Below are 27,074 nucleotides of genomic sequence, written 5' to 3'. Positions count from 1 at the left end.
TAAATTGTAAAAATTGTGACCCTCAGACCAAAACTGGGGCCCCAGGCGGGGTTCAAAGTTTAACATAGAAATACATAGGAAAATGTTTAAAAAATCTTCTTCTCAAGAACCACTGCACCAGAAATGCCAATATTTACACAAAAGCTTGTATATATAGTGAAGATTCTAAATTGTTAAAATCGTGACCCTCGGACCAAAACTGGGGCCCCAGGCGGGGTTCAAAGTTTAACATAGAACTACATATGGAAAATGTTTAAAAAATCTTCTCCTCAAGAACCACTGCACCAGAAATGCCAATATTTACACAAAAACTTGTATATATAGTGAAGATTCTAAATTGTAAAAATCGTGACCCTCGGACCAAAACTGGGGCCCCAGGCGGGGTTCAAAGTTTAACATAGAAATACATAGGAAAATGTTTAAAAAATCTTCTTCTCAAGAACCACTGCACCAGAAATGCCAATATTTACACAAAAGCTTGTATATATTGTGAAGATTCTAAATTGTAAAAATCGTGACCCTTGGACCAAAACTGGGGCCCCAGGCGGGGTTCAAAGTTTAACATAGAAATACATAGGAAAATGTTTAAAAAATCTTCTTCTCAAGAACCACTGCACCAGAAATGCCAATATTTACACAAAAGCTTGAATGTATAATGAAGATTCTAAATTGTAAAAATCGTGACCCTCAGACCAAAACTGGGGCCCCAGGCGGGGTTCAAAATTTAACATAGAACTACATATGAAAAATGTTTAAAAATTTTCTTCTCAAGAACCACTTCACCAAAAATGCCAATACATACACAAAAGGTTGTATATATAGTGAAGATTGTAAAAATCGTGACCCCCGAACAAAAATTGGGGCCCCAGTAGGGGTTTAGATTTTAACATATATAGGAAAATGTTTTAAAATCTTCTTCTCAAGAACTATAGTGCAACTGTTTTGGATATTACTATGCATACATGTACATCCTTAAATAATGTAGATTCAAAAAATTGTAACTCCCGGACAATTGATGGGCACCAAGAGGGGTTCAAAATTTAAACATTTTAAAAAACATAAAGGAAAAGTTTCAAAATTTTCTTCTCAAGAACTACAATGTTTTAGTTTGTGGAATTTCTATGCATGCATCCTTCGCTTATGTAGATTCCTAATTGGTAAAATTGTGACCCCAGACCAATACTGGGGCCCCAAGATGGGGTCAAAGTTTATTATAGAAATATAAAGGTAACATGTTAAAAAATCTTCTTCTCGAGAACTACAATGCTTCAATTTGTGAGATTACTATCATGCATACAACCTTGGATAATGAAGGTTCGACAGTTTTAAAATAGTGACCCTTGGACTAATACTAGGGACCCAAGATGGGTTTAAAGTTAAATGTAGAAGTACCGGTATATATGGAAAATGTTTAAAAATCTTCTTTTCGAGAACTACAATGCATCAATTTGTCAGATAACTACGTAAGCACCCTCAAATAGTGTAGATTCGAAATTAAAAAAGCCGTGACCTCAATCTAATACTGGGGCCCCAAGAGGTGTTCAAAGTTTAAATTAGCATAGAAATATAGAGGGAAAATGTTGAAAAATCTTTTTCTAGGGAACTATAATGCTTCAGCTTGTGAGATAACTATGCAAGCATCCTTAAATAATGTAGATTCCAAATAATTAAAACTTTAGCACTAGACTAATACTGTGGCCCCAAGAGGGGTTCAAAGTTTAACATAGAAAAATATATTGAAAATGTTTTTAAAAAGTTTTTCTCGAGAACTATAATGCTACAGTTTGTGAGATTACTTTGCAAGGATCCTCAAATTGTGTAGATCTAATGTAGTGATCTTTCTTGATGTTCTGTATAGTCTGAGAGTTATTCCTCTTGAAGTGGAACTCCTTTCTTCTTTTTCAGGTTGTGTACGTGCAGTCCCACCGCAGTGCTACACATTTTAATTCCTATGTTACTATTTATGTTGTTAAAGCCAACCATAAACCTCGGACCATAACTGGGTCCCCAGAAAGGGGTTCAATGTTTAAAATAGAAAAAGCATATGCTACGAAATGTAATGTTACAAGGAACTGCTGTTCAGGTGAGCGATGTGGCCCATGGGCCTCTTGTATTAATCTCTAATAGCTCTCAACTCTCTTAAAATAAAAGCGAGATTTTAAAATCCATAAGGGGTGCTTCTTGAGATTTTACGCCGATATTAATTCCTCATGTTTAATTAGAAATCTACAGTAATGGCTAACCTTGTTACATTATTGTGTATAGTCCCAAATGCAACATTAGGAGACATGGTTTTGCCATTATGAGAGCGATATAAAAAAAATGATCTACTTTGGCAGTCAATATATAATAATATATAATTTCTGTATCAGTTAAACTAATAAATATCAGGCTGGGTTTTAAAAACTAATCTTGTCTTCATACAAACCATCTACAGGGAGATTGAGGTTGTGCCTTGTTATAAACTTTCTGGCATCTGACATTTCAGGAACTCCTCCCATATACTGTTCTCCAGATGTAGACACCCTCAAAAAATGTGAGGAATTCCCAGAAGTCTCTGTACCATGACCCACAACCTCAATGGAAGCCATTTGACCTTCCTTTTTTAGAACGACCCTGTACCAGTTCCCGTCACAAAGCAGAAGGTCAGGTCGCTGGAAGGTCACACTGCCTGTGGCAATTCCATTGGAGAATTCAAAATACAAGCTGTTGTGAATAAGTCCTACGTAGTAGTAGATTCCCTCTCCTCCGAAACCAAAGAAAAGCATTCCAGAGGCAAGGTCTGTTCTAAAGTTGAATTCTAGTTTTGTTTTATCATTCAGTTCCCATACTGAACTTGATATAGAAAGGTAACCTAAAATAAAGAGATGCCAGCCATTTGAAATGTATTTTTTATAGTGATTATTTGTTTAATGAGCATGCTTTGACCCAAGCTGATACTGAAAAGTCATGAAAGTGTATAAAATATTACTTTTTATAAACCAACCCCCTCATGATATCAAAAACAATGAATTTCCCCAAAACCTATATCGGTCTACCAGTTTAAATTTGTTTAAAAATAGGTCAGAGCAACTTAATAATGTAGATATTGTTAACATAAAATGGTGTTATACAAAATTCTTGACAATCTGCAATGAATTTTAATCAGAGGCAATAAATGTCTTACCTTGTCCCATAAAATGAATGCCAGACTCTAGATTGGTAGGACACCCCTCCCAGTTCAGAAAGGTCAGCTCATTGGCCTGAGCCTTGTCCCAGTCCAGTGTCTTCCACACCTCCTTAGGATACATTTGCTGCAGTATCTGGATGTCCTTGATACAACCTTGAAATGACTGTCTGGTCACTGTCATGCGGGGGTCAGTACTTGCATTTTCACGGCGAATGACGTAGTCGTGAGGGAGACCCCCGACATAGACCCCTGTACTGGGTCCAATAACTGTCCCTTGATGACCACCCCCCGTCGTACAGTGGCTAGTTTTTGTCCCTAAAATATCATAAAATTTTGTTTCATCTTTTTACATCTTTTGTGGCATAAGATTCTTAAAATTTGTAAGTTATGGGACAAATTCTTCTATTCATAGCAGTTTTATAGTTTGCAAATTTATTTTTATGAAAATTTCATAATTTGTATATTTCAAAGGTAGATACCAGTATCAATATTTTTAGGAAAATTCGATATTTATGAATTCTAATTAATGAACTGCTACCAAAATGATCATTGATATATCATCACAATGATTTAGTGAATTAAATTCAATCACATCAAACTTCGCATGCAGGTACATCTATTTGGTTCATGCAAACATGCACATACATGCATCAGATCCTATATGTTTTATGATATTCATTGATATTCACTTTTTGATTTCTTATCACACTGCCATATTTGCGTTTATAATTTTTCATTAACAGCTGACATGGCACACGTAGACTGCACAATAATTCTAAAGTTTGCAAGTAAGGATTATGTTGCATACATGTAAACTATAATGAAATATAGCAAGTGCAAGGGAATAGAAAGGATTATTCATTTTCTGGTAAGGTACAAGTCATCAGGACATTAAGCAATGAAAGTACTTCAAACAAACTTACCAGTACAGCTCCAACAAAGCATTCATTTTAAAGTTTGTATGGAATTTAGATTTGAAAGGTATTGCAGGAGAAAGAACAATGTGTATAAAAGCAGGAAGTTGAGCATTGCATTGCATTGCCTCTTCTCTCTCATTATCTTTCTTTCTCTCTATTACAAAACCCATGTATCCTCCATTCATCTCTCTCTCTCTCTTTCTCTCTCTCACATTCATTTCTTTCTCTCTCTTAAGCAGGGTAAAAACAACATCTTGGGTTTTTATCAAATTCAATATGCAGTGTACAATATACAATGTAGGAAATTAAGTAATAGGTAGATCAAATTCTTTGACAGTGGTATCTTGTATAAACTTGCATGTGGAATACGTGCATGTTAAGATGACCAGAGCTAACATACCATAAATGGAAATTAAGACATCCAAGAAATAAGAAAGAAAGAATCTCAATGAAGATCAAACCTTTCCAGAGAGAATCAATAGAGATGTAGGCTGTTCGTTCGTCACGCGTGGCAACCAACTCATGCCAGCGGTGGTCGCTGTACAGAAGACCCTCATCATTCGTGGGCGTTACCGTGGAAACACAATCTGTCACAAACAGTGCACCAATCAAAAACCACGTGAGCATTCTGGTCTAATTTAGAGAGATCTAGGTGGCAAATGTGGAAACTGGGAATGTCTTCCATATTTTACCATTTCATAGTTGATAAAACTGGTTAAGTCAACTATTGAAAAAGATGGAAGAACTATTTTCAAAGACTGAAAGAATCTAAATATATCCGAGAAAAAAATACTTTTCTTCACAGATCATGATTTCTTTTTCTCCTTTAATGAAAAAGGGTCTCTGTTAATGTTTCATGTTGACCATCAATTATATAATGACTCTTGATATTCATGTGATCACTGTTTTGACAAAAAAATGTCCCAGTTTTCACATGGAGTCCTTGCATACCAGTACATGCATTAGAGAGATACATACAATTTTTGTTTTTAATTGTTTACATGCTAAGAATGAATGGAATCAAAATAGGACCCAATTTCTCTTTTTTTTCTAAACATATCAACCCAACCTTTTAATGAGACTCCATTTATTCTTGCTAGACTAAAATCACACAATCAAACACTGCATCGAAAACTACATGCTGCCACAGCGTGCTTCACACTTCACCCTTGACCTGACCTTTGAACTGGTCTACCTCAATTCTTGCCAACTCATTATCTCGTAACACAATCAGACTATGCCACTGATCATCAGTATAAGAGCGGTCATTATCAGCAAATGAATCAACCTCCACAATGCTGGGACAATCTGTCACAACAGGAAGTTTGAGCTGAAACTCTCGTCATTCTACAGAACCTACTTCATGTACGGTACATTTATAAATAATCATATTTGTCATTATACATGATAATATTCCATAATTAACCAAATGACAATCTTTGTCTCGTTATTTTTAAAGTTTAGTTTCAAAAATGTAATTTTAGTTCCGTTTTTTTTACTGTGATGCTTATTTGTTATAGGTATTTTCTGCGAATTGAATTTTTCATGTTGAATCCAGAATAAGTACATTAATTTTCTTTTGTTGATAATATTCAGCATATGTTTTAAATACATTTTATGTACAGTATATTTATTACTATATTTTTACTAACAAACAATCTAAAATATAATGACTAGTACAGGAAAAATAATTCAGTTACTAACTGCATTATGTGGGTACAAAATCAGATAAAAGTTCTGTCACCCTTTTAGATACATGTATAACACTATAAAGTTATATAGTAACTACATTATAATGTAACACCCACCCTGAGGATCAAATAGAAACCATGGTCTGCCCGACTTGAACTGTAGAACCAGAAACTCCTCTTGTCGCCCAGCTGATGCAGCAAACAACAGCAGACCATTTCTCTGCCCTGTCTTAAACTTCAACCGAATCCCTGTCAAAAAAGAATTTTCACATTCATATACATGTATATGGTTCACAATACAAACCCTGTTGCGGACAAATTAAAAAGTTACATGTATTTTAGGATTAAATTGATTTGACCTTGAAAATGACCTTCATTGTTATATTGATCATACAATTTTGACCTTGACATTTACAACCAACAAACATTAGTGAAATGAAAACCTCAAGATTTTGACAAAAATGACAAAAAGAAAACTCTGCAATATATTCAAGTCCAAGAATAAAACTATTGTGACGTGTGACCCAATTGATACTTACCAGTATAGGCTACATTGGGGGGAATGATATCCGGTGGGAAAAGGTAGTACCCTCCCCCTGGGAATCTGGTGCCCTGCACCACCAAGGGTGGGTAATTGAGGGAGGGGACCGTCTTCTCCACTGAGTACAGGGGAGCTGGTCCATTGAGGCTGGCTGGCTCCTCCCAGGTCAAACGAATCATGCTGGAGTTCGCACTGAAGAACTTGGGCTTATACAAGCCAGCTGGGACTGAAATATATAGAAACTTAAATTCAAAAAGAATTTGCATTGCAGAATGTATTTTCATTTCAGAATTGCCCTCAACCCTTACACCCATATAAACAAACATTGAAAGAAAAGATTCTATTGCTTGATGTAAGTGTTGGTTTTTTTTTTAAGGATTGATTCATAAAAAAGGGATATATAAATGTGAAAAGACCATCTTCCTGAGTTGTTCCGTATGTCTGTGAAGAGTTGACACACCCCTCGGAGTTACAAACTCCCAGTTTGAATGTGTAGTTTTGGTACGGTTCTAGATCGCCTATCATGTGTGTACGCGATGCTCCACCAGAGACACTGACCAACTGGAAAAAAATAACATTTTAAATAATTGAACAAATAAATATAGTACCAAATAATGTATTTAGTTGTACAAGCTGTTTAAGTAAGATCTTTCTAATTCATTATTTTATCATGTTTCTTCAATATATCCAGGTATATTTTTCATGCCCTACAAGTTTGCAAAAATGTAGTTAATCTAGATCTTTTTTTTATTTAAGTAAGTTATTTTTGCAATTAATATAGTTTTATCTGTGGGCATGCAATCAATGAAATAATTTCTGAAGGTTTTTATTTCTGTGATATAATAATGATCATGAAAACTGTGAAAAATAAATCATGAAAATTATTAAAGTTAAAAGGTGCAACTATTATGCTTCCTTAAAATTCATACTTTCCACAGGTATGGAGGGGCATATGGGTTTGTGTTAAGGTCATTCTTGGCGTAGAAATAGACCCTGTAAGTGGTGATGATCCCCCGCGCCTGGTCATCAGTAGGAGGGCTCCACTGTAGCTCCAGCTGGGAGTGACTGACAGGATAGACTACAGGGCTGGGGGTGGAGAGGGGCGGGGCTTCTCCCGTTCTCTCTGACACCCAGGGGCTGGCCGTCTTTCCGATGTCATTCTCCGCCAGAACCTTTAGAAAATTCAAAATAGTTTTGATTTGTTTTTTATTATATCTAGCGGATGTTTTTGTTGACCATTTAACCAAACTCACAAAAATATGGGCTTGATAACTATATAGATATGTGTCATAAATAATATGCATTGTGTAGGCAGAAATGCTGCACAGCAATAATTAAATTATGTATTTAGCATTATAGCAGGCAGCTAAGAAAGTCAAGGAAGACACGACTTCTTGCAGCTGCTCCCTGGAGACACTACAAACGTTGCTGAACTGAATTTTATACCATATTTCATGGGTTTTTTTTGTGTGTCACAAAATCTGCGAAAATAGGAAAAATGTGTAGCATTTTTAATTTGCGTCAGTTATTTTTTGCCCTAGAAAAAGTTTCTTGTAGAAAATAATAATGAGTATAATGTCTGCATATTCAATAATTTGCAATTTAAAAGAGATTGCTAAAAAAGCGAAAATTGGATAATTGCACAAATTACCGGCTACACAGTATTACCTATTGCAAAAACTGTAAAATAAAGTTGGAACAGAAAGATAATAATTATACATCAATTATTCAACAAACTTCTAGACAGAATTTAGCCTTCTTTATCATTGGGCAATAGCTGATGCAAGCTCATAAAAAAATTGCAAAATGCTAGAATGATTCAATACAAAATTTTAACTGTAAACCAACTTTTATTTGTGACAACCTTATTTCACGATATAGCAGATTTAGAGAAAAACTGACCTGTGGCAAGAAATTTTTGCAACTAAGACCTTTTAGGTAATTAACAACATATTCAACATAGAACATTAAAAGACAAGTTCTTGTCAAGAGATATTTGCAATAATGGGGATTAAACAAAACATGCAATACTTTCTTGCTATTGAAAAAAGATTAAGGTTCTAAAAGTATGATTAAATGAGAAAAGTCACATTCTTTTGATAAAAAATGAGTGTTTAAATATCCCCATGTCTCTGTACCTGAAACTCATACACTGTGTAAGGTTCCAGACCCTGCACTAGAAATTCTGTATCTGGTGGGGGTAAGGCAGTTTCCTGTGGGGACAAAGTGGGGCGAGGATTATACTGCCCGCTTGGGTGGAAGATTCTCATCTGTGTTGGATTTCTAGTTCCATCTTTCTTTAGTGCACCTCTTATCCACAGCTCATAGAGTATAATAATTCCTTGTGAGAAAAGTAATCAAAAATATATAAAATTAATATGAATCAGCTAATTAAAAGTTCTTTATAGTAATTTACTAATATTAAATTCGGCTTGCAAAGACTTCTTTGTGAACTTGTGATAATAAATTGTGACCATTACCATTGCTCTGAGCAGGTGGTTTCCATGTGACATTTAATTTTGAGGAAGACACAGTGGTAACTGTGGGTGGTGCCATTCCTGTGGGGAGAGCAGACTTAGTGCTGAAGATGAGGGGCCAGCTGTCCAGGCACCCTCCTTCACTACAAGTCACCACATACACCGTGTAGTTCGTGAATGGAACGAGGTCTGTGATTTTTGTCTTATTATCAATCCCCGTCCAGTGTTGTTGCCGCACCGTGGGTTGACTAGGTTTCAGAGTCACCAGACTGAAGTTCGCAAGAGGTCCATTTAATTTTGCAGGAAAGATCCAGGCAAACCTGGCTGATGTCGACTGGATATCGCTAACAGTCACATAGACAATTCCCGTTGGTGGTCCTGGTAAGGTCATGAAGGTCACAGGAGAACTATGGGTAGATCCAAAGTCATTGTTGGCCTCCACAATGTAGGTGTATCTTGTGTATGGTGACAGCCCTGAGTCTTGATATGTCATGTCTATCAAAGACAGAAAGTTGAACATTGTTAATAGCAGATAGGGGGTTACTAACAAAAATCAGATTTTCGCTACTGTCTCAAGCATATTATATCATAGATGCAGACATGACCTGATCAAACATAGGCAAAGTATGCAGACCAAAATATCAAATATTCAAAGCTCATAGAAAATTCATTATTTAGAGGTAATGATACTGGTCATGCGTACATTTATGCCAGCTAAATGATAAGTTCTGAAGTTTTACTCACTTGAAGAGTTGTCAGTGAAAATGAGGGTTCCGTTTCTGAACAGTCTGTATTCTTTGATGACACCATTAGGGTAGTCTGGTTCCTTCCACTTCAGCCACAATTCAGTGGAGCTGTTCTGGCGGTGCTCGGGTGGTGGCTGTTGATCTGGTTCTAACATTCCAACACAAGAATATGAACAAAAAGCTAAGTAGACTAAGTCTTTATAGTCAACATATATAGATCAGCTGGATGTCAGAAAAGTTTGTGAAATGGTAGGTTTTGTTTTTCTTTCTAGACCGTATATACAGTACTTTTATGAGAAACTTTGTTAATACATAACAATCATTAACCTAAATTACTTAAAAATCAACATTTGGACTTGTTGTGACTGACCTTTACTGCATCCATAGGGGTTTTTGCTGCTGAGATAGCTGGCTCCCAGGATACACAGATCACACCTCCGACCTTCGACAAATAGTTTACAAAAACAGCTTCCTGTGAGGGGGTCACAGGTCAGGTTCATGCTCCCGGCCATCTCACAATCACAGGCAGTACACCTATCAAAAAATTCACAGTGCTAGATGCCAGTTCTATACATTTAATACATGTATCCTTAAAATTTGAATTATGACAGATATTCATTAGGGCAAAGAGCAAATGCTCAATTGAAGGTGGAATAACACATCATCAAAAAATGGCTAGCTGACCTCTGATCGAAATGACATTTCTTTTTATTTAAAGGATTTTATCTACGGCAATATGTAACTTACTCAATAGTCTAGTGGGTAAAGTGTCAGGCTTGTGATCTGTACATTCCAAGTTTGAATATTGCAGGGGCTTTTGTTGTTTCTTACCGATTTGAATTTTTTAGATATTCAATTTTTATCCCCAAACTGCAAATTTTCACTTATTTGACATGTATACAGTTTATTTATCATTACATCTTTCATAATCAAATAATTAACTGTTAATTTGCGTGACTTTTTTGAGGTGCATCTTTTTTTAATTTGAGTGACTTTTTCCAGGTGTGTTATTCCACCTTAAATCAATTTTAATTTGCTTTTGGCTTAATTTTCTATTTAAAATTGAGTAGTATCTACTGAGAAAAAAAAATGATTAAAATTTGAAGCAATTGTTTGGGTGACATAACCAAAAACATTCATGAAAATTTAGACACAATTCTTGGAGCACATACCCTTTATCTTGCTTATTGAAATTGAAGAATCCCTCCTGGCACTCGTCACAGTTTAGACCGGTGATCCCTGAGTTGCCCTTCTTGCACTGACACTGGCCGGTCAGCGTATCACACAGCGACAATGTCTCGGGCAGGGAGCCATAGAAGTTACATCCACAACTCTGACAACCCCCACCCGGCTCCAGTCGAGTGAAATATCCTGGTAAATAGAAACAGTGGAACTAACACCCTCTTGGGCAATCTTTAATTTAAAAACAAGAGATGTCTGTGAAACTTTTGAAACATTTATGCCCCCCCCCCCCTTTGAGGACTTGTGAAGAACATGAACAGGAACTGCAAATAATTGCAATTTTTCGAAGTCCAAGGGCATAACTCTGTCAAAACTTAATCAATCATACCTAAAATCGAACTCGACCTAGATGTTTTTTATGATAAATCTGCAATTCAAATTTCATTTCAGTAAGTGCAACCTCTACGAAGGAAATGAATGGAAACTGCAAATAATTGGAATTTTTTAAAGTCCAAGGGCATTATCTGTCAAAACGTGCTTGATCATATCCAAAATCGAACTTGTCTTAGATATTCATAAAATAAATCTGCATACCAAATTTCATTCTAGTAGGTGCAATTTCTCTAAAGAAAATTAACAGAAACTGCAAAGTTTGCAGAAACTGCAAATAATTGGAATTTTTCGCAGTCTAAGGGGCATAAGTCAGAACTTGCTTAATTGTACCCAAATTAAAACTTGACCTAGTCTTATGGATTATTCTTATTCTTATAATCTATATACTACATTTCATTTCAGTAGGTGTAACCTTTGTGGCGAAAATGAACAGAAACTGATGATGGACTAATGAAACCTACCGACCGACTGACAGACAGCAGCAAAGCAATATGCCCTCTCCTCCTCTTAAGAGGGCATAATTATTCTTGTATTGAAGATGAATCAAAATGACCTCGGTTCAGGTTCATAAACCGCATTTATGTATATATTTCACTGAGGTTATGTGCAACCATGATAACACCCAACAATTAGAGTTTCTGGTGATTCTTTTCAACAAAGCCGTAAACCAGACAAAAATTAAGATACATGTATTATTATGTGACCTTCACCTTCTTCTTCAATAATCTTGATTCCATGGGTCATGATACATTCTCAAGTTATTACCAACCTAGAATATTTTACTGATACATGTAATGTTTTTCATCAAAATGTCAGATTTACAGATTGTGCATGAGAGAGACCAAATATACCTTCCATCTAACTTTGTTTGCAAAGGGTATGATGTGAACATGTGAACATCTGAATATCAATATCAGTTCATTTGTATGGGCTACCATATAGGCACTTTTAAAGTCTTAAGTTTTGTGCAGTGCTTCTTAAAATTAACATCAGCAAGAAGATTTAGTTGGAAACTCTTTTTTGAAATTATTTCAAAATATCAGTCCTAAATCTTAACTTAACCCGACACATAAGTCACTGAAAGATTTTACTTTAAAGCAATCCAAGTGTACTCAAAATAGTACAAGTCCTTGTGTATGAAATTATAGCTGCAATAATGTAGCCCTCTCCCATTTGGGGGGGGAAACTCTGGGGGTAGGAGAGAGGTTGCCCTTTCCAGTAAACATCAGATATAAAAAATCGGAGAGGGCTATATACCGGTATGTTATTGCAGCTGATGAAATAAAAGAACTACTTCTTGATTTAAATTCTTCATTTTTTTTTACTTACCGGTATAAATTCACTGATAAGATTTATGAAAATCACCTAACTTCTAGCATACAAACAAGTTAAATGACCAGCAGGTCTTAGACGCCATACTGCCAGGCATTACAAAAATCAAAATCTTAGTGCAGTTGTACCTTGTGCACAGTTGTCACATCGTCGCCCCACTCTGTTGGCCAGACAGGAGCAGTCTCCAGTATTCTGGTCACATGATAAATCATCTGGATGACTGACATTACCTCCCTTGGTTCCTGAGGGATCACAGTTACAAGGCTCGCAGCCGTCGGTGTTGTTTATACTCAGTCCAAACGTATTCCCACTGCACTGGTTACAACTGGTCCCTACCACATTCTTCTTACACAAGCACTTTCCAGTCTTTCTGTCACACACTGCTGAACTATTGACTGTCCCTGCCAATTCACATATACATGACTGACATCCCAATGAGGCAGACATTCCGAACCCAAAACTGCCTTCCTTGCATTCATCACAGGCCAGCCCTTGTACGTTTTCCTTACACACACACTGTCCTGTTGTCTTGTCGCACACTGTCCCTTGAATTGTCCCCAGAGAGCTGCAGTTGCACTTTACACAGCCTTGGTCAAAGTTCTGGAAGCTATCAATACACTCATCACACCGGCGACCTGTGACCCGGTCCTTGCATTGACACTGACCGGACACAGGGTCACAAAACTGGGAGGTCGACCCCTGGGGGTTACACTCACAAGGAGAACACCCTAGGGGGTTGTCTGATGTTAGGTTGAAGTAACCATGCATACAGTCTGCACATTTGGCTCCTTTAAATTACAAACGATTTAATTCACAAATGTATTATATATTCATACATGAATCAAAGAAAGACTTTAACATATCGTAAGTCGTTTTAATTCCACAGTGTTAAAATTTCACAATTATCAAAAAGTACCAATCGCGATGGTTTTAATTTCACGCTTCAAAAAAACCAGTTGGTCAAAGTATAAGCATTAACACGTTTTAAAAAAACTTATAATATTTACGATGGGTTTAATTTAGAGGAAAAACGATAAATCGCGAACATAGTGAAATTAAAACCATCATGATTATTTGCCAATCAGTATTATGTATGCAAGAATTCATAAATTTTCTAACTAAAAACACAATTTTAATTCACATACTATCTTTGTCTTCATGTCAATCATTCAGATATTTACTTTAAATTAAATAATTTTAAATTTGATGTCACTGTTGTCATACCTCTAGTGTTCTGTTTGCAGTTACAGGTGCCTGTTTTGGAATCACACGACACATCTCCATTGACTGTGCCCTCAGTGACACAGGAACAGTTCTCACATCCATTGGGGTTGGATCCCAGAAGATTGTAAAAGCCGGACCGGCAAATGTTACACTGTCGCCCACCTGTGTTGGCCTTGCACTGACATTGACCTCCATCCTTATCAAGTTAAAATTTTCACAATGACTTCAACATATTTAATTCTGCTTTCTGTAAATCTTCATGTAATTTTTTCCCAATAAACTGCTCTCACAAACAAGTTAAGAAGTACTTTATGATTGAAACGACACCAAATTCACTAACCTTGACACAATCAAGGTCATCACCTTTGACCCCAGCCTCACTACATTGGCATGGGACACAGACATCAGGTTCATATTTACTCTTTCCTATTGGTCTGAAATACAAGGGAATGCAGGTCTCACAGAACTGACCAGCAGTAAAGTCCTGGCAGTTCTCACACACTCCCCCACCCCCAAGGTCATGGTCATCGGGAAATAGGTCAAGGCTGGCATTGTAGACACAGCTGCTGGAGTGGTTGTGACATTCACATGGCTTACAGTTATAGGAGTTGACCAGGTCACCGTCAAGGTAAGGCTTATTGTTGTACAGGGGCTGGCACTCTTCACACTACAGAATAAAAGGCAGGTGAGCAGTTGTGGCAGATAATGATGCCATTTTGCATGTGTGACCCACAAAATGCATACGAATTGGCAGGTATGAAAAAGCTACGATTATAGACAATATATCTTTCAGCTACTTTATTAGTAATTAAGTGTAAATGAATGAATCAAGAAGTCAAAGCAGTTGAGATTCAAAAACTGAGAACATGAATTTTGATCATTTGGATCAGACCTTCTTTCCTTGGGTGAAACTCTCTGGGAGACAGTTACATGTATAGGGCCTGGTGTGACTGTCACATGTGTAGGCGTGGCCATGACAGTTACACCTACAAAACAGAAAAAGTTGAAAATGATTAATTCTCCACATAGTGAATCTCACTAAAGAAGTGTCCGAATTACAACATCTGATACAAACACCAACCTTCCGTTGACAATGAACTCGTAGACTCCAAAGTACTCATGTCTGAGGCTGGTCACCAGTTGGTGGTCCTGCATTCTGATGCGAACTTTCGAGGCTCTCACAAACTCCTTCAGCTTTGGTGTTCCATAAAAGTCTTCCATCCCAGGCCTCAATACTGGTTCAGCAGCCAGCAGACTGAATGTGATATTTCCCTTTGAGTAATGGGTATTATCAGCATCTCTAAAATTGAAAGTTAAACTGCAAATTTATATAAGAAAACAACAGGTATTCTTCAAAGTGATTATAAAAAATAAAAACTCACAAAAGATAACTCATTGACATTCAGATGTCAACAGATTGATAGGTTCAAAAGAAGTCAAAAAAATTGTTTATGCTACAAGTCAAAGAACAAAGCTCCATCCATAATTTTTCCCATGCAATGCAACTTTATATATACTTTCCCCCTTTCAGAACAGGGCTAGGCTCATTTACAAAAAATACACTAAGATATACATGTATCTGGATGATAGAAAATTATTCAACTGGCCTTTTGAACCGCAGACAGTTGACAGAGTCCGGTTGGGGGAGTGGGCCATTGTCCGTCTGTCCATAGTAACTCTGACAGTCTGTAGCGTACATCTGCCATGCCTCCCAGCTCCCGTCAATCTCACGAGAAATCAGGACAGCCCGGGGAAGAGGACTGTAGAATTGAAGATTCAGGAAAAACACCTGAAAATATAGGGATGGACTAAAGAAATACGTCATGTGGGTAAAAGAAAATATTTTTCTATCATAATTTTCATAATACATAATGTATTCAAAACATATATTTTTAATTTCACTTTATCATGAAATAGCTAATGCAAAATTTATCTGTTAACTGCGATATACAAGCTAGTATGCAATTAACAGTTAGCAATTAGTGTTGATATTCTTGACAAATTATTGATCTTAATTAGTAATTATCTGGTAATTGATCAATTCAATAGATTCAGTTTTGATTAACCTTTTTTAGGAGCTGAGTGATAAATAATTATAGTTAATAACATGTTACTGACACTTTAACTGTATACATACAGTACAGTTAAAAATGTCAGTCAATATATGAGTTGGCTCCCCTTAGCTCCACCAGTACCGGTATGTATGCCCTGGAGGACCCCATTTAAGAATCACCTGAAAATCATCCTGCAGATCAATCGTGAGTTCGATGTTATTCTGAAATTGAGAGATCCAGTACGTGTTGCTGTCCCCGTCATTGACAAACTCGAGATTGTGAGCCTCTGAGTTGAGTCTGAGTACTGCGTCATTGTCAGCGTCGTCGACCCCATTAGCAATACAGTAGTGCTCCAGCTGAGGTTTGATGCGGGGGTGGGAGGCTTGACAACGACACTCAGTCTGAACTCTGACCCCCGGCAAGGTACCACTGTACAGTTCTTGAATCTCCCTGATAATGTTCAAAGAGTTATAATAGGTATACTATGCTATTTAAATAACATGGTTTGATGTGGAATTTAATACCCGGTATTTCAATTTTGTAGACTGTTTCTAAACAATAGGTTTGTTGACAAATGTAAGTAAACAATATCAGAAAGCGGCCTATAACATACCCTAATAAAATAAAGCTGTTAAAACATGTTTTATAGAAATCTCTTCGATTGGAATTTTAGAAAAAAAAAATAAGCCTCCATAGAAACTTTTAGGAAAACTTTTATTAAAGAAAGAAAAGAAAAAGAACTTGAAGTCGAGGGTTATAAATTACCTATTAGTCAATGTCTCAGCAAAAAACTTGAAATCTTGAAGTCGTCCAAGAAACTGGTTTGCTCCTGAAATTATCATAATTTCATATCATGTTTAATGTGTTTTCAGATGGATAATGCACAATGTACTGGTAATTACTTCGTTTATTCCATACAAAAAAATTTAGTTTATACTTATGAAAAAAAAAAGATTCAGACATGTTTATCAATGTGTAATATTACAGTTTTTGTTATCAATGTAAATGTTTAACCTGTGATACTTTGTCCAATTCTACTTTGACCTTGAGCACTGTCCTTGACCTGGCTGCCAAGGACAAAGGTCTCTACAGGTAAAAAGCCAGGCCGAACTCCATTAATGTAAAAACTCAAACTGGTCTTATACACCTGGAAAAATGTTTTAAAAACCATTTTTATCTATCAAAAAGTATATGAAATTTTGAAATAGTGTTAAAAAGTCTAGTGGTGCCCTAGTTATGCAATATTCATGATAACATGTTTATTTAAAAATCCTATTACTTGTGAATCTAACACTAGCCATCTTAAAACAGTTTCCAAGATTAAAAGATTTAAAGATTATTTCACCTGAATATCAATCTATCAAAATAAAACATTTAAATGTCATATGATAAAAAATGCAAAGTGAAAAATGGCAAGCATATAAAATCTAAAATTATTAAGAGTTTGCTGTGAAAACTGTACTCTGATCAGTATTCTTCTCAATTTAATGTTGAGTCTTGATAATGCCACTATATTTGTTTGAACAAACTCCCAACAGAACGATAACACCCATTATCTTTCGAGAATGAAATGGCATAACAAACACAACAATGCAAGAGAGGGAGAATGGAGATAGGTAAATAGCTGTAGTCTCCAACGAATGTTTTAAAAGCAACTAGAAGTATTTTCAAATTAGTTACAAAAAAATAATGTTATTCAGAAGAGATTGATCGCATTTCAATGATAAATGGAGTACCCACACATTATAAAAAGTTTTATCTATATAAACAATTGAAAAATTGATTGAATACTTGTATAGCCAAGTGGGTCCATGATTTCTGAGGTATTTTTTCGCTACAGGTAACTGAGGCAACAGGTGTTTGACCCCTGTAGACCAGGGTCAGCTGGGAATTAGCCAGGATAATTTCCAGAACCAGCTCTTCATTGTCTGCGACTTTCTGGAAGATTGTCCTAAAGGAAAACATATACAGCCATCAATATTTTGTTCCTATCTTAGGTTTGTCACTCTTTCAGCTACAAACAATCTCTTCTTTTGAATGGTGTATCTCTTTTTGCATGCAATCTGTAGTGGATGCAATTAGTTTGGTAACAATTTAAAATCTTCAGTTTCTGCATCATCAACTTTTAAATTCCATAGCTTTATTTCATCATTAAAATCAAACTGGGAAATACAGTTTCCTTGAAATGGTGGGTAAAAAAAATCAACAAAAGATCAACATAAATCTATAAGAATTTGTGAAAATAATTTTGAGTGAATTAATTATCTTTTATACTTTTACATTTACGGAGAAAGTCATTTTCCAACAAACAGTGACACAATCATAGATGATTGCATGGCACTATATAAAGTAGAGCTATCAAGTCTTTTAAATGGTAATTACAGCTGTGTGAACGTTAGAAGTTTTACACTGGTCAATATTTCAGATTTTCTGTTGAAAAAATAACAACAAAACAGCTAGAATCAATAAATGAGCTTAGGAGACTGATTCAGACACATTACAAACTGTTTAATATGTCAATATAAGATCCAGTTACCCGCCACTTTATACCCCTTAGACAGCTGTGTATATAATTCATTACAGGATACAACTGGACATCGTCATCCATACAAGTAAGTGAATTTTTCTATGGTAATTAACGGTATCATAATAGAGTATTGATCCAATTCAGTAATTTCTTTCTTTAAGGTTTTCATCTATTATTCATAGAACGGACATGCAATCAATATATTTCTGATGGTGAAGTTTTCAACAAGGTAAAGAATATGTTCTTAGAAACAAACTCAATGAATCACTGAGACTCTTCATCTAATTGTACATCTTTCATAGGCCTACTATGCTGACTGTTATATATAATTAAAATCTACACCACATCCTGAATAACAATGTGTCTCTAATTAATCACACACCAACCTACTGCTGGGTACAATAGGGTATAGGGGAAGTGGGCTGTGTGGTAAGTGAAGCAGTCCCACTTTTCTTTTTTTTCTGTTTTTTTTTTTTTTTTGGGGGGGGGGGGGCAAATCTTAGAGGTTTAATATCATACACATAGCCTTCATTTATATACACATTTTTGTGTAATAAATGGTGGACGTAGAGCAATGCCTGTCCACCTCTCTATAGATCATACCCCCACCCCCACCCTCACAACATTTTTCTTAGCTGAGGATATCAAGCGACTAACGTTATTACAAACAGCTGATTAATGTTTTAGGAAACTTGTAACAGTTATCATTTTTAGGTCTGCTACCAAACTTTGACGATTTAATAAAACGATAATACATACGATGCTCTACTTGATTGAACGAACTCTCATTTTGTCTTCTTTAGACATTTGCATTGTATATAGATTCAAAGCCAGTGCGTAAATCAGACAGGTAAAACTCCTTTCTCCTAACCACGTGATCTTTCAAGGCCGGAAACCAGGGACGTATATAGTAACTATACTTAGTATATTCGTCCCTGCGGAAACGAGGGGAACTTAAAAAAATAATGTTAGTAAAAACGACATGCCGTTGAACAAGTAGGTTATGTTTTTTTAATGCTAGAAGGTTTGATATATTGTAGTTAACCTGTAGACAGAATTTCGGACATGTAGCATCGTTTTTTGAAAGGGGGAGTCACTCTTCCAAAATAATTTTTTTTTTGGGGGGGGGGTGTTGTGTTAGCGTACTCTACATGTATTACCTGTACCCTCTACCGGGTATTACTTTTCTTCTTTATATGTACACATGGACGACTACCTTTACAATTTTGTTTAGAATATGTTCGCAATAATTTGGCTGCTAACCTTCCACGAATTGTAATCATTTGATCTAAAATTACTAAAAACATTTATATATATTACTTAACTTTAATAACGTATAATAAACACAGATAATTAATATAGTTATGAACATAAACTGTTGCGTTTACTTCGCTCCCAACGAACTGGGGAGCAGAGTGGACAGCAAATCCATGGCTAGCGAAGATGTACTAGCATTAGATTGATGATTGGTCGCAATGTGAATTGCCCTCTATGCATGTACCAACTTTTCTATACTTTGCGTTTGGACGATTATGCTTAATTATGAATTTAAAATAAACTAACAACCAACACATTTTATATTCACGCTGAAAAAGAATGTAATGTAAATCATAAATCCTACGATAACAAACCTATATGGATTATGGTTGCCAGTATCTTACGCCCCGAACAAACCCTTCGAAAACCCAGCCAACCGCGAAAATTAGCCCCGCGAATTTAATCAGATCTAAATTCGGTGATCAATGCAAAACTGTCACAGTATCTAGTACTCTTAAAACGGTATATCAATTTGACCAGATCACTTTTTTTTCTATTAGATCAAAAAGCATTCAATTGATTGAGGATGTAGGTCAAGTGGTAGAGACTATTTTTTTAGAACATGCTTTTGCCTGTGTACACATGACCTTTTATTATCTTACCCATTGTTGGACTCCTCTTGCCACACCCAAAAGCTTACAGTGAAACCTCCATCTGCCCCAACGCGCAACAAACTGGAGGGCGTCACATAACAAAGCTGACCAGTCTGTACAAAGAACGTGGAGAACTCCCCCAGGCGGCTGTTAGGGTGGACATTCACAGCATCTGTCACCACACAAGTCCCTAGTCCTGGGCTAGTGGCTATCAACAGATCCAGTTGGTCAGGGAGGGAAGTCCTGTTTGGACAAATCTGAACACAAAACAACTGCGTGCACTGCTGGACCGAGATGGGATAAATGCTGCTTTCACAGTAGGCGTTCCTGGTGGGGACCCCACAGGCGCTGTCCGAGGGGTTACTGACCACGGGACGGTTCTCCGCTAGGTTGTGGACTTCCGGGAAGGGACGCGTCACTTGAGCGGTTGTCGGTGACGTTTTCAGCAAGATCACCATGATGGACAACAATATAGCACCGGGGGATGTAAACTGTCGGTATACATGAGAAGTTTTAGCACGAAAATTGTGAGAAAATTTGGATGAAGAACGAAAGCCTGAAAATGAATTAAACTCTTCTTCATCGTAAAACAGTCGTTTCTGTTTCCATATTTGGCACTTTGGGGAAGGTTTTGTTCGAACTGAAATTCCAGAACTCAAAACTCTTGCTTCCATTATTGTCTTTTTGCACCGGAATCAAGTTTAACTTGAGTAAATCAACAAGAGAATGTTCCAATCAAACAATATGTACAAGACGGTCGAAGAACAACGGAGAAGCTGCTGTACATCGTGAAAAACAACTGGAGTCAGATCAACCTTATGCATAATTTAGAAGATTCCCCAATTAAGCCTCGTATAAGAAAGGTTCATACACCTATCTTTAATTAAATTATACCATAGCAATAAAATCCGGGAGCCATGGGCAATATAACACCATGGTCGGAAAAACCATGCATCGGGTGGATTGTGTCGGTAGAGTTTTCAATACAGCGGCCATGCCGTTAGACGGAGGGCGTGGAAAGGTCTAGGGTTTAGTGATATACAATAAATAAATTAAAAAAAAAAACCAAAAAACCAGGCAATTGTCATTCAATTCAAACCTACTTCTAACCTTATGGCATACCCTACTGTATTGCCCGTATTTTGAAGCGAAATCGTTGTTGCAAAAGTTTATTGGTTGCCCCCCAAAATTCAAAGAATAAATGACGATAAAGTAGTTTGTGACATCAAAACACGTTTTATGTTAAATTGGAGAATTAACAATTTATACACTGCACCTTTTTAATAGAATCTATTCCATACGAGAAGTAAATCTTACATGGAGTAACATTGAAACCTAGGTTTTATTGTATTTGCTGTGAGTTTTTTTTTTATTTCGATCAAATAAAATAAAATTTCCACCTCTTTTCACCGAAATGTAAATGTGTTCATTTTACACATAAGGCCGGTGCCTTTAAATATCTCGTGCAACATACAAATATTTTGAATTTTTAAAGATTCAGAAATATCTCATTCTATGTGTTGGTATGCAAAACAGACGACCCACGTTCATCGAAAAAAGTTGAATAGATACGAGTCAGAAGACATTTTCTGACGTCTTGGTTTCCATTGCGTCTATAATTGTCAAGTACCACAACACTACCCACCCCCACCCCCACCTTACACACCCAGCATACAGTTTACAGCTTATCCCGATCATCGTCAGAAATCTTAAAGTTGTACTGAACAGTGCATGGTCTTGCAGTCGTTAATTCCTTGTGAATAGTATATGAGTATCGCTTTGTATATCAATGAAATGTTTAATAAACAGTATGAAATGATCGTCGTTTAAATACCCCACCAATACTTAAATCCACCTTCATTTAAACGACAGTTTCGGTCTAGTTATTCACTTATTTATATATATCTAAGGCGAGTGTCAAAAACAGTCCAGTCTATTTCTGGCGTGCCGTGTGGGTCTGAAAATAATTTCATAAATACTGGGTTCTTTACTTTTAGGAAACCCTGTTATACGTGAAGGCCTATACTTAAAACTCGTTGGATTTCACCATGGAGACCAAAACCTTGCTAATTCTAATTACGGTGGTGGTCGTTTATGTGCTGATTGGTGGGGCCGTTTTATACGGTATCGAGCACACGAATGAGTTACAAACCCAGACAACTGCATCTGCCACATACTTCAACTTCACTGGAGGTAAGAATTTATTCCGAAGTATTTTTCTTCATTTTAGCGCCCAAATAACGGAGGGCCAAAATTATGAAATTTGTATGAAAAAGGATGTATAATTGTATACTTAATGATCAAGTTACATAATAACAAGGGACCAACATTTTGATGTGTTCTTCGTAATTATTTTAGCCATCGGTGGCTGCATGACAACATTTTGATTAATCTCCAATGTAACTGTAATACAGTTAGCTGTCAGTAGCTGTGACTATATTTTGACGTGTCTCCCCTGTAATTTTTCTAGTTATAAGTATCTTAAAACGCGTCTTCCCTGAATTACTCTAGCTGTCAGTATCTTATCACGTGTCTTCCCTGTTATTGTACTAGTTGTCAGTAGCTTCTTACGTGTCTTCAATGTAATAACTTTATAGTAGCTGTCGGTATCTTAACACGTGCCTTCCATGTTATAGCTGTCAGTATCTTAACACGTGTCTTCCCTGTAATTACTCTAGCTGTAAGCATCCTATCACGTGTCTTCCATGTAATTGTACTAGTTGTCAGTAGCTTATCATGTGTCTTATATGTAATTATTCTAGCTGTCGGTATCTTAACATGCGCCTTCCATGTAATAGCTCTCAGTATCTTCACACGTGTCTTTCCTGTAATTACTCTAGTTGTAAGTATCCTATCACGTGTCTTCCATGTAATTGTACTAGTTGTCAGTAGCTTATCACATGTCCTCCATGTAATTACTCTAGCTGACGGTATCTTAACACGCGCCTTCCATGTAATAGCTGTCAGTATCTTATCAGGGGTCTTCCCTGTAATTACCCTTGCTGTCAGTATCTGAACACGTGTCTTCCCTGTAATTACTCTAGTTGAAAGTATCTTAACACGTGTCTTCCATGTTATAGCTGTCAGTATCTTTACATGTGTCCTCCCTGTAATTGTTCTAACTGTAACCTATCCCGCGTGTTTTCCCTGTAATTACTCTAGCCGTCAGTATCTTAACACGTGTCTTCCCTGTAATTACCCTAACTGTCGGTCGCTTATCACGTGTCTTCCCTCTAATTTTCTAGCCGTCAGTAGCTGTGTGACCACGGACCAGGTGCGCCAGTTCGTGACGGCCGTTATCCAGGCGTACGATGACGGGGTGCTGGTCACGGACTCCCAGACATCAGCCTCGCAGTGGGACTACGCTAGCTCCACCTTCTTTGCGATGACTGCAGTCACTACCATAGGTCAGTATTACTAAAAAAAAGATGAAGAATGTGTATCGAACACCTTTGTCACATCAAATGACATATAAAGTTTATGTACGTTCATTTAAATTATTCGGAAAAATATTAGACTGTGTCAAAATTATTTTTAATGCAGCTCCTTTCCAGGAACTGCATCGTCTAAAGTGAGTACTCACTGAGTTACTAGCATATTGCTCTCAACACGTATATATACAGTTTTCACATATTGCTCCAAGTCAATAAATGGAGTCGTGCCATGTATATTTCTGTTCTGTCTCAGATCTGGAGTAAACCCATTTTCTTTAGAAATAGTCTGCACGAAATGTATCATTCTTTCTCAGAATTATCTGGAGTAAACTGTCTCTTTCAGGTTACGGTAATCAGGCTCCAGCCACTAGTGGCGGCAAAGCCTTCATCGTCATCTATGCTTTGCTGGGAATACCCATCATGGGTCTTGTGTTAGCGGGACTAGGTGAAAAACTGGACGGCTTGTTAAAGCCACTGAAAGACAAAGTCTTCATCAAGACAAACGAGAAAATAGATCAACTGGTCAAATCTTTGATATTGGTAGCTTTGATCCTTCTCGTTATGTCTTTGATCCCAGCCGGGATTTTTGCCGCCATTGAGGGCTGGTCGTACGGGGACGCCGTGTACTACACGATAATTACCATGACAACCATCGGGTTCGGAGACTTCGTTATTGGTAAGTTAGATCTTAATATTTTTCTTTGTGTGTTTACGTGTGTGGGTGTCCTTTTCATAAGTATAATGCTGGTGGTATAAAAAAATTGGCATGGATCAATAACTCGTACACGTACTTAATAAGAGTTTTATGATGATGAAATTCGAGTTGGTATTTATATAACCTTTAACGTCTTAAACAAATCAATGATATTTCTATGTACTCAAGAACTTTTTTCATTGTTTAGAAATTAAATTATGCGTAAAAGTTAAACATCGCAAACACTTTCAGCATATTCTTTTTTGTATGTATTTAGATTTGATGTTCTGGTTTTAAGGACGTTGTTCTATTCAAAATGGAAAAAGTATTACAGAGATGCGAATATTAAGAAAAATGACAATGCCGATACATTTGAAATTACCTTTGGTATTAAACAAAGTATTTAAAGATTAATAAAATAGTAGTTGTCCAGTTGTATTCGCCGATCTTCTTAACATAATGCTGCGTGATCGAAGAATTAAAAGACATAATTTGTACACTGAACGTCACAAAATACATACACCCCCATTTTTTGATAATTGTCAAATAATTATGATGCTCTTCAGATCCCTGGTATAATTATTTATCAAAGTGACACGACCAACTAGATAAGGCACCAAATTATAATAACAAATCCTATTCCCAAAGTCTTTTTTTTATTAATATTTGACGATTTCAAATACATTCTTGAAAAATTTAGCAGGAAAAATATTTGGATAGTTAGATGACATAGGTTTTTGTGTGGAGGTTTCTTTTGCTGATGTTGAGAATGTACAAAATAGTACTGTTGGATTAACTTTCCCAGTGCAAACATCTGCGCGTAAAAAGTAGATATAACTAAGAAAAGTGAAACATACACAAGAATATATCGAAGCGAACTGAAAGGTGATATATATTCAACTCACGGGTGACGTTTTTTTCCCCAGGTACATCTGACAACGACTACCGCGCCCTGTACAAGCTGCTGAGCAGTGTGTGGATCTTGCTAGGTCTGGCCAGTGTAGCCATGCTCCTGTCCAACATTACCGACCTGTACAAACGGATCGCACCCGAGTCAAAGACTGACGACGAAAAGAAAGACGAAAAAGAGAAAAACGAAAATAAGGTTTACAAGACATATAACTTCTGACTTACTATAGTTGTAAAAAGTCGGCAATTCCTTTGATTTTTTTGTACTGTTAATAGTATTACTAAATAAGTAAATCTATTTTTTTCTTATTTAATAGGAATCTTCAGAAAAAGAAAAACCCGCAGAAACGAAAGACCCAATAAAGGCCTAGCGTAAAAGACCATTAATAATCATTATTCCCAAAGGCAACGTAGATGCACTATGCAGATGCTGATAGGGTATAGTCACCAATTGTTTGAAAGTACTCAACTCAGTTCTCAATGGAAGTCCTTACTACCATAACAGACAAATGGATAACTAAGTTTAACGAACGACCTCGGGGCTCAAATCCTTAATGGACAAGATGAGGTGCATATGTTGATAAACCCTCAGATTTGAGGCTGAAACATAAGGACAGTTGGTGACTACGGAACATGATCTATGAACTACCCGTAAATTATCCCTCTGTGTGATTGAAGTGAAGTGAATCCTTAAACTCTTTCTTGTGACCATCAAGACATTGTAATTTGTGCCTTTATTTTATGTAATACAATTGACATCGTTTTGTACCGTTTTCGATGAATTTAATAAGTTGGTTATTGTGATACCGTTTTCTGGGATAAATGCGTCACGGTTTAAATTTTGAATTTACCGGGTAGCAGTAAGTACAAAATTTACAATAAATTGTATTTACTGCCACCCAGTAAATTCGCAACAAATTTTGTATTTACTGCCAACCGGTAAATTCAAAATTTACAACATGACAAAAGCACACAGATGCCAAATTATTAACCTTGTTAGTTGCAGTCACCATTTCAACTGGGAAACGATTCATAGTTTTGTTTAGACACTTCTTTGAAAGGGTTGTGACCCTTAGCATTGCGCTAGTTGTTTTAGGAATATGACTGAATATGTATTATATACATAATAGATAAAATAAATTAAAAAAATATTTTTGCTACCACTCTTTGTTAGTTTTTTAATGCTAGAAATATGCATGCGGAAAAGCAAGGGGAAAAAAAAGTATACTCAAAGCCAGACTAACAATGGTATTTAGTATTATTATACTTTCATGTTAAATACTGAAATCTGATTGGTTTAGACGCAGTTGGTAATCCGTTCTATTACCCTCGGCGTTAGCAACACACTTGGCAACGGGTAACGCAACAAATTGTTACATGCGCGTAAATTATGCGCGTACGGTTCGCCGTAGAATTCACTTTATTTTTGTATAAAAGCAATAAATTTTTCTTTAAAATTAAGACATTCAGTATTATATAAATAGTGCCTATTTGGGAGGGTAACAGTTGAAATTGACACCCCGAGAAAACCATTGTCAACCGACGCGAAGCGGAGGTTGACAATGGTTTTCTCGGGGTGTCAATTTCAACTGTTATACTCCCAAACAGGCACTATTTATTTTGTTATACTGAATGTCTTGATTTTTAAGAAAATTTCACTTTTATATATAGGAATAACGTGAATTCTACAGCGAACCGTACGCGCATAATTTTCGCGCATGTAACATTTTTTAATGTTACCCGTTGCTTAGTGCGTTGCTAACGCTGAGGGTAATAGAAAGAAATATGAACTGCGTCTAAACCAATCAGATTTCAGTATTTAACATGAAAGTATAACAAAATAAAATAAATAGTGCCTGTTTGCTTCGCGTCGG

The 27,074-nt window shown here is 36.5% G+C and overlaps 2 protein-coding genes across 3 annotated transcripts in view; one reads left to right on the top strand and one right to left on the bottom strand.

Annotated features, from left to right (window-relative positions):
* Positions 1-21,131, bottom strand: part of LOC128175396 (usherin-like) — a 70,299-nt gene extending 49,168 nt beyond the window's left edge. Inside the window, exons 1-24 of one of the 2 annotated variants that reach the window (XM_052840990.1) lie at positions 20,173-21,131; positions 17,518-17,677; positions 16,741-16,873; positions 16,492-16,555; positions 15,906-16,176; positions 15,280-15,461; positions 14,754-14,972; positions 14,565-14,658; positions 14,013-14,339; positions 13,673-13,868; positions 12,577-13,236; positions 10,714-10,912; positions 9,912-10,075; positions 9,540-9,689; positions 8,799-9,290; positions 8,457-8,659; positions 7,248-7,490; positions 6,735-6,879; positions 6,317-6,544; positions 5,895-6,026; positions 5,266-5,394; positions 4,548-4,673; positions 3,167-3,484; positions 2,429-2,854 (exon numbers count right to left, since the gene is read on the bottom strand). In XM_052840990.1, coding sequence (XP_052696950.1) covers positions 2,429-2,854; positions 3,167-3,484; positions 4,548-4,673; positions 5,266-5,394; positions 5,895-6,026; positions 6,317-6,544; positions 6,735-6,879; positions 7,248-7,490; positions 8,457-8,659; positions 8,799-9,290; positions 9,540-9,689; positions 9,912-10,075; positions 10,714-10,912; positions 12,577-13,236; positions 13,673-13,868; positions 14,013-14,339; positions 14,565-14,658; positions 14,754-14,972; positions 15,280-15,461; positions 15,906-16,176; positions 16,492-16,555; positions 16,741-16,873; positions 17,518-17,677; positions 20,173-20,837 — 5,926 coding nt within the window. In that variant the 5' untranslated portion in view covers positions 20,838-21,131. Of the gene's footprint in view, positions 1-2,428; positions 2,855-3,166; positions 3,485-4,547; positions 4,674-5,265; positions 5,395-5,894; positions 6,027-6,316; positions 6,545-6,734; positions 6,880-7,247; positions 7,491-8,456; positions 8,660-8,798; positions 9,291-9,539; positions 9,690-9,911; positions 10,076-10,713; positions 10,913-12,576; positions 13,237-13,672; positions 13,869-14,012; positions 14,340-14,564; positions 14,659-14,753; positions 14,973-15,279; positions 15,462-15,905; positions 16,177-16,491; positions 16,556-16,740; positions 16,874-17,517; positions 17,692-20,172 lie in introns of those variants that run through there. The other variant, XM_052840989.1, reaches the window with a different exon arrangement.
* Positions 18,123-26,360, top strand: LOC128175400 (potassium channel subfamily K member 2-like). The gene is made up of 6 exons (XM_052841003.1): positions 18,123-18,338; positions 22,161-22,356; positions 23,409-23,570; positions 23,941-24,273; positions 25,218-25,396; positions 25,518-26,360. Exons 2-6 carry the CDS (start codon positions 22,212-22,214, stop codon positions 25,569-25,571), a joined length of 873 nt encoding a protein of 290 aa, XP_052696963.1. The 5' UTR covers positions 18,123-18,338; positions 22,161-22,211; the 3' UTR covers positions 25,572-26,360.
* The last annotated feature ends 714 nt before the right edge of the window (positions 26,361-27,074 follow it).

Source organism: Crassostrea angulata, chromosome 3 (genome assembly GCF_025612915.1).
Source record: "Crassostrea angulata isolate pt1a10 chromosome 3, ASM2561291v2, whole genome shotgun sequence".
In the NCBI taxonomy this organism is placed as follows: domain Eukaryota; kingdom Metazoa; phylum Mollusca; class Bivalvia; order Ostreida; family Ostreidae; genus Magallana; species Magallana angulata.
This window is presented reverse-complemented; position numbering and strand designations above follow the sequence as displayed.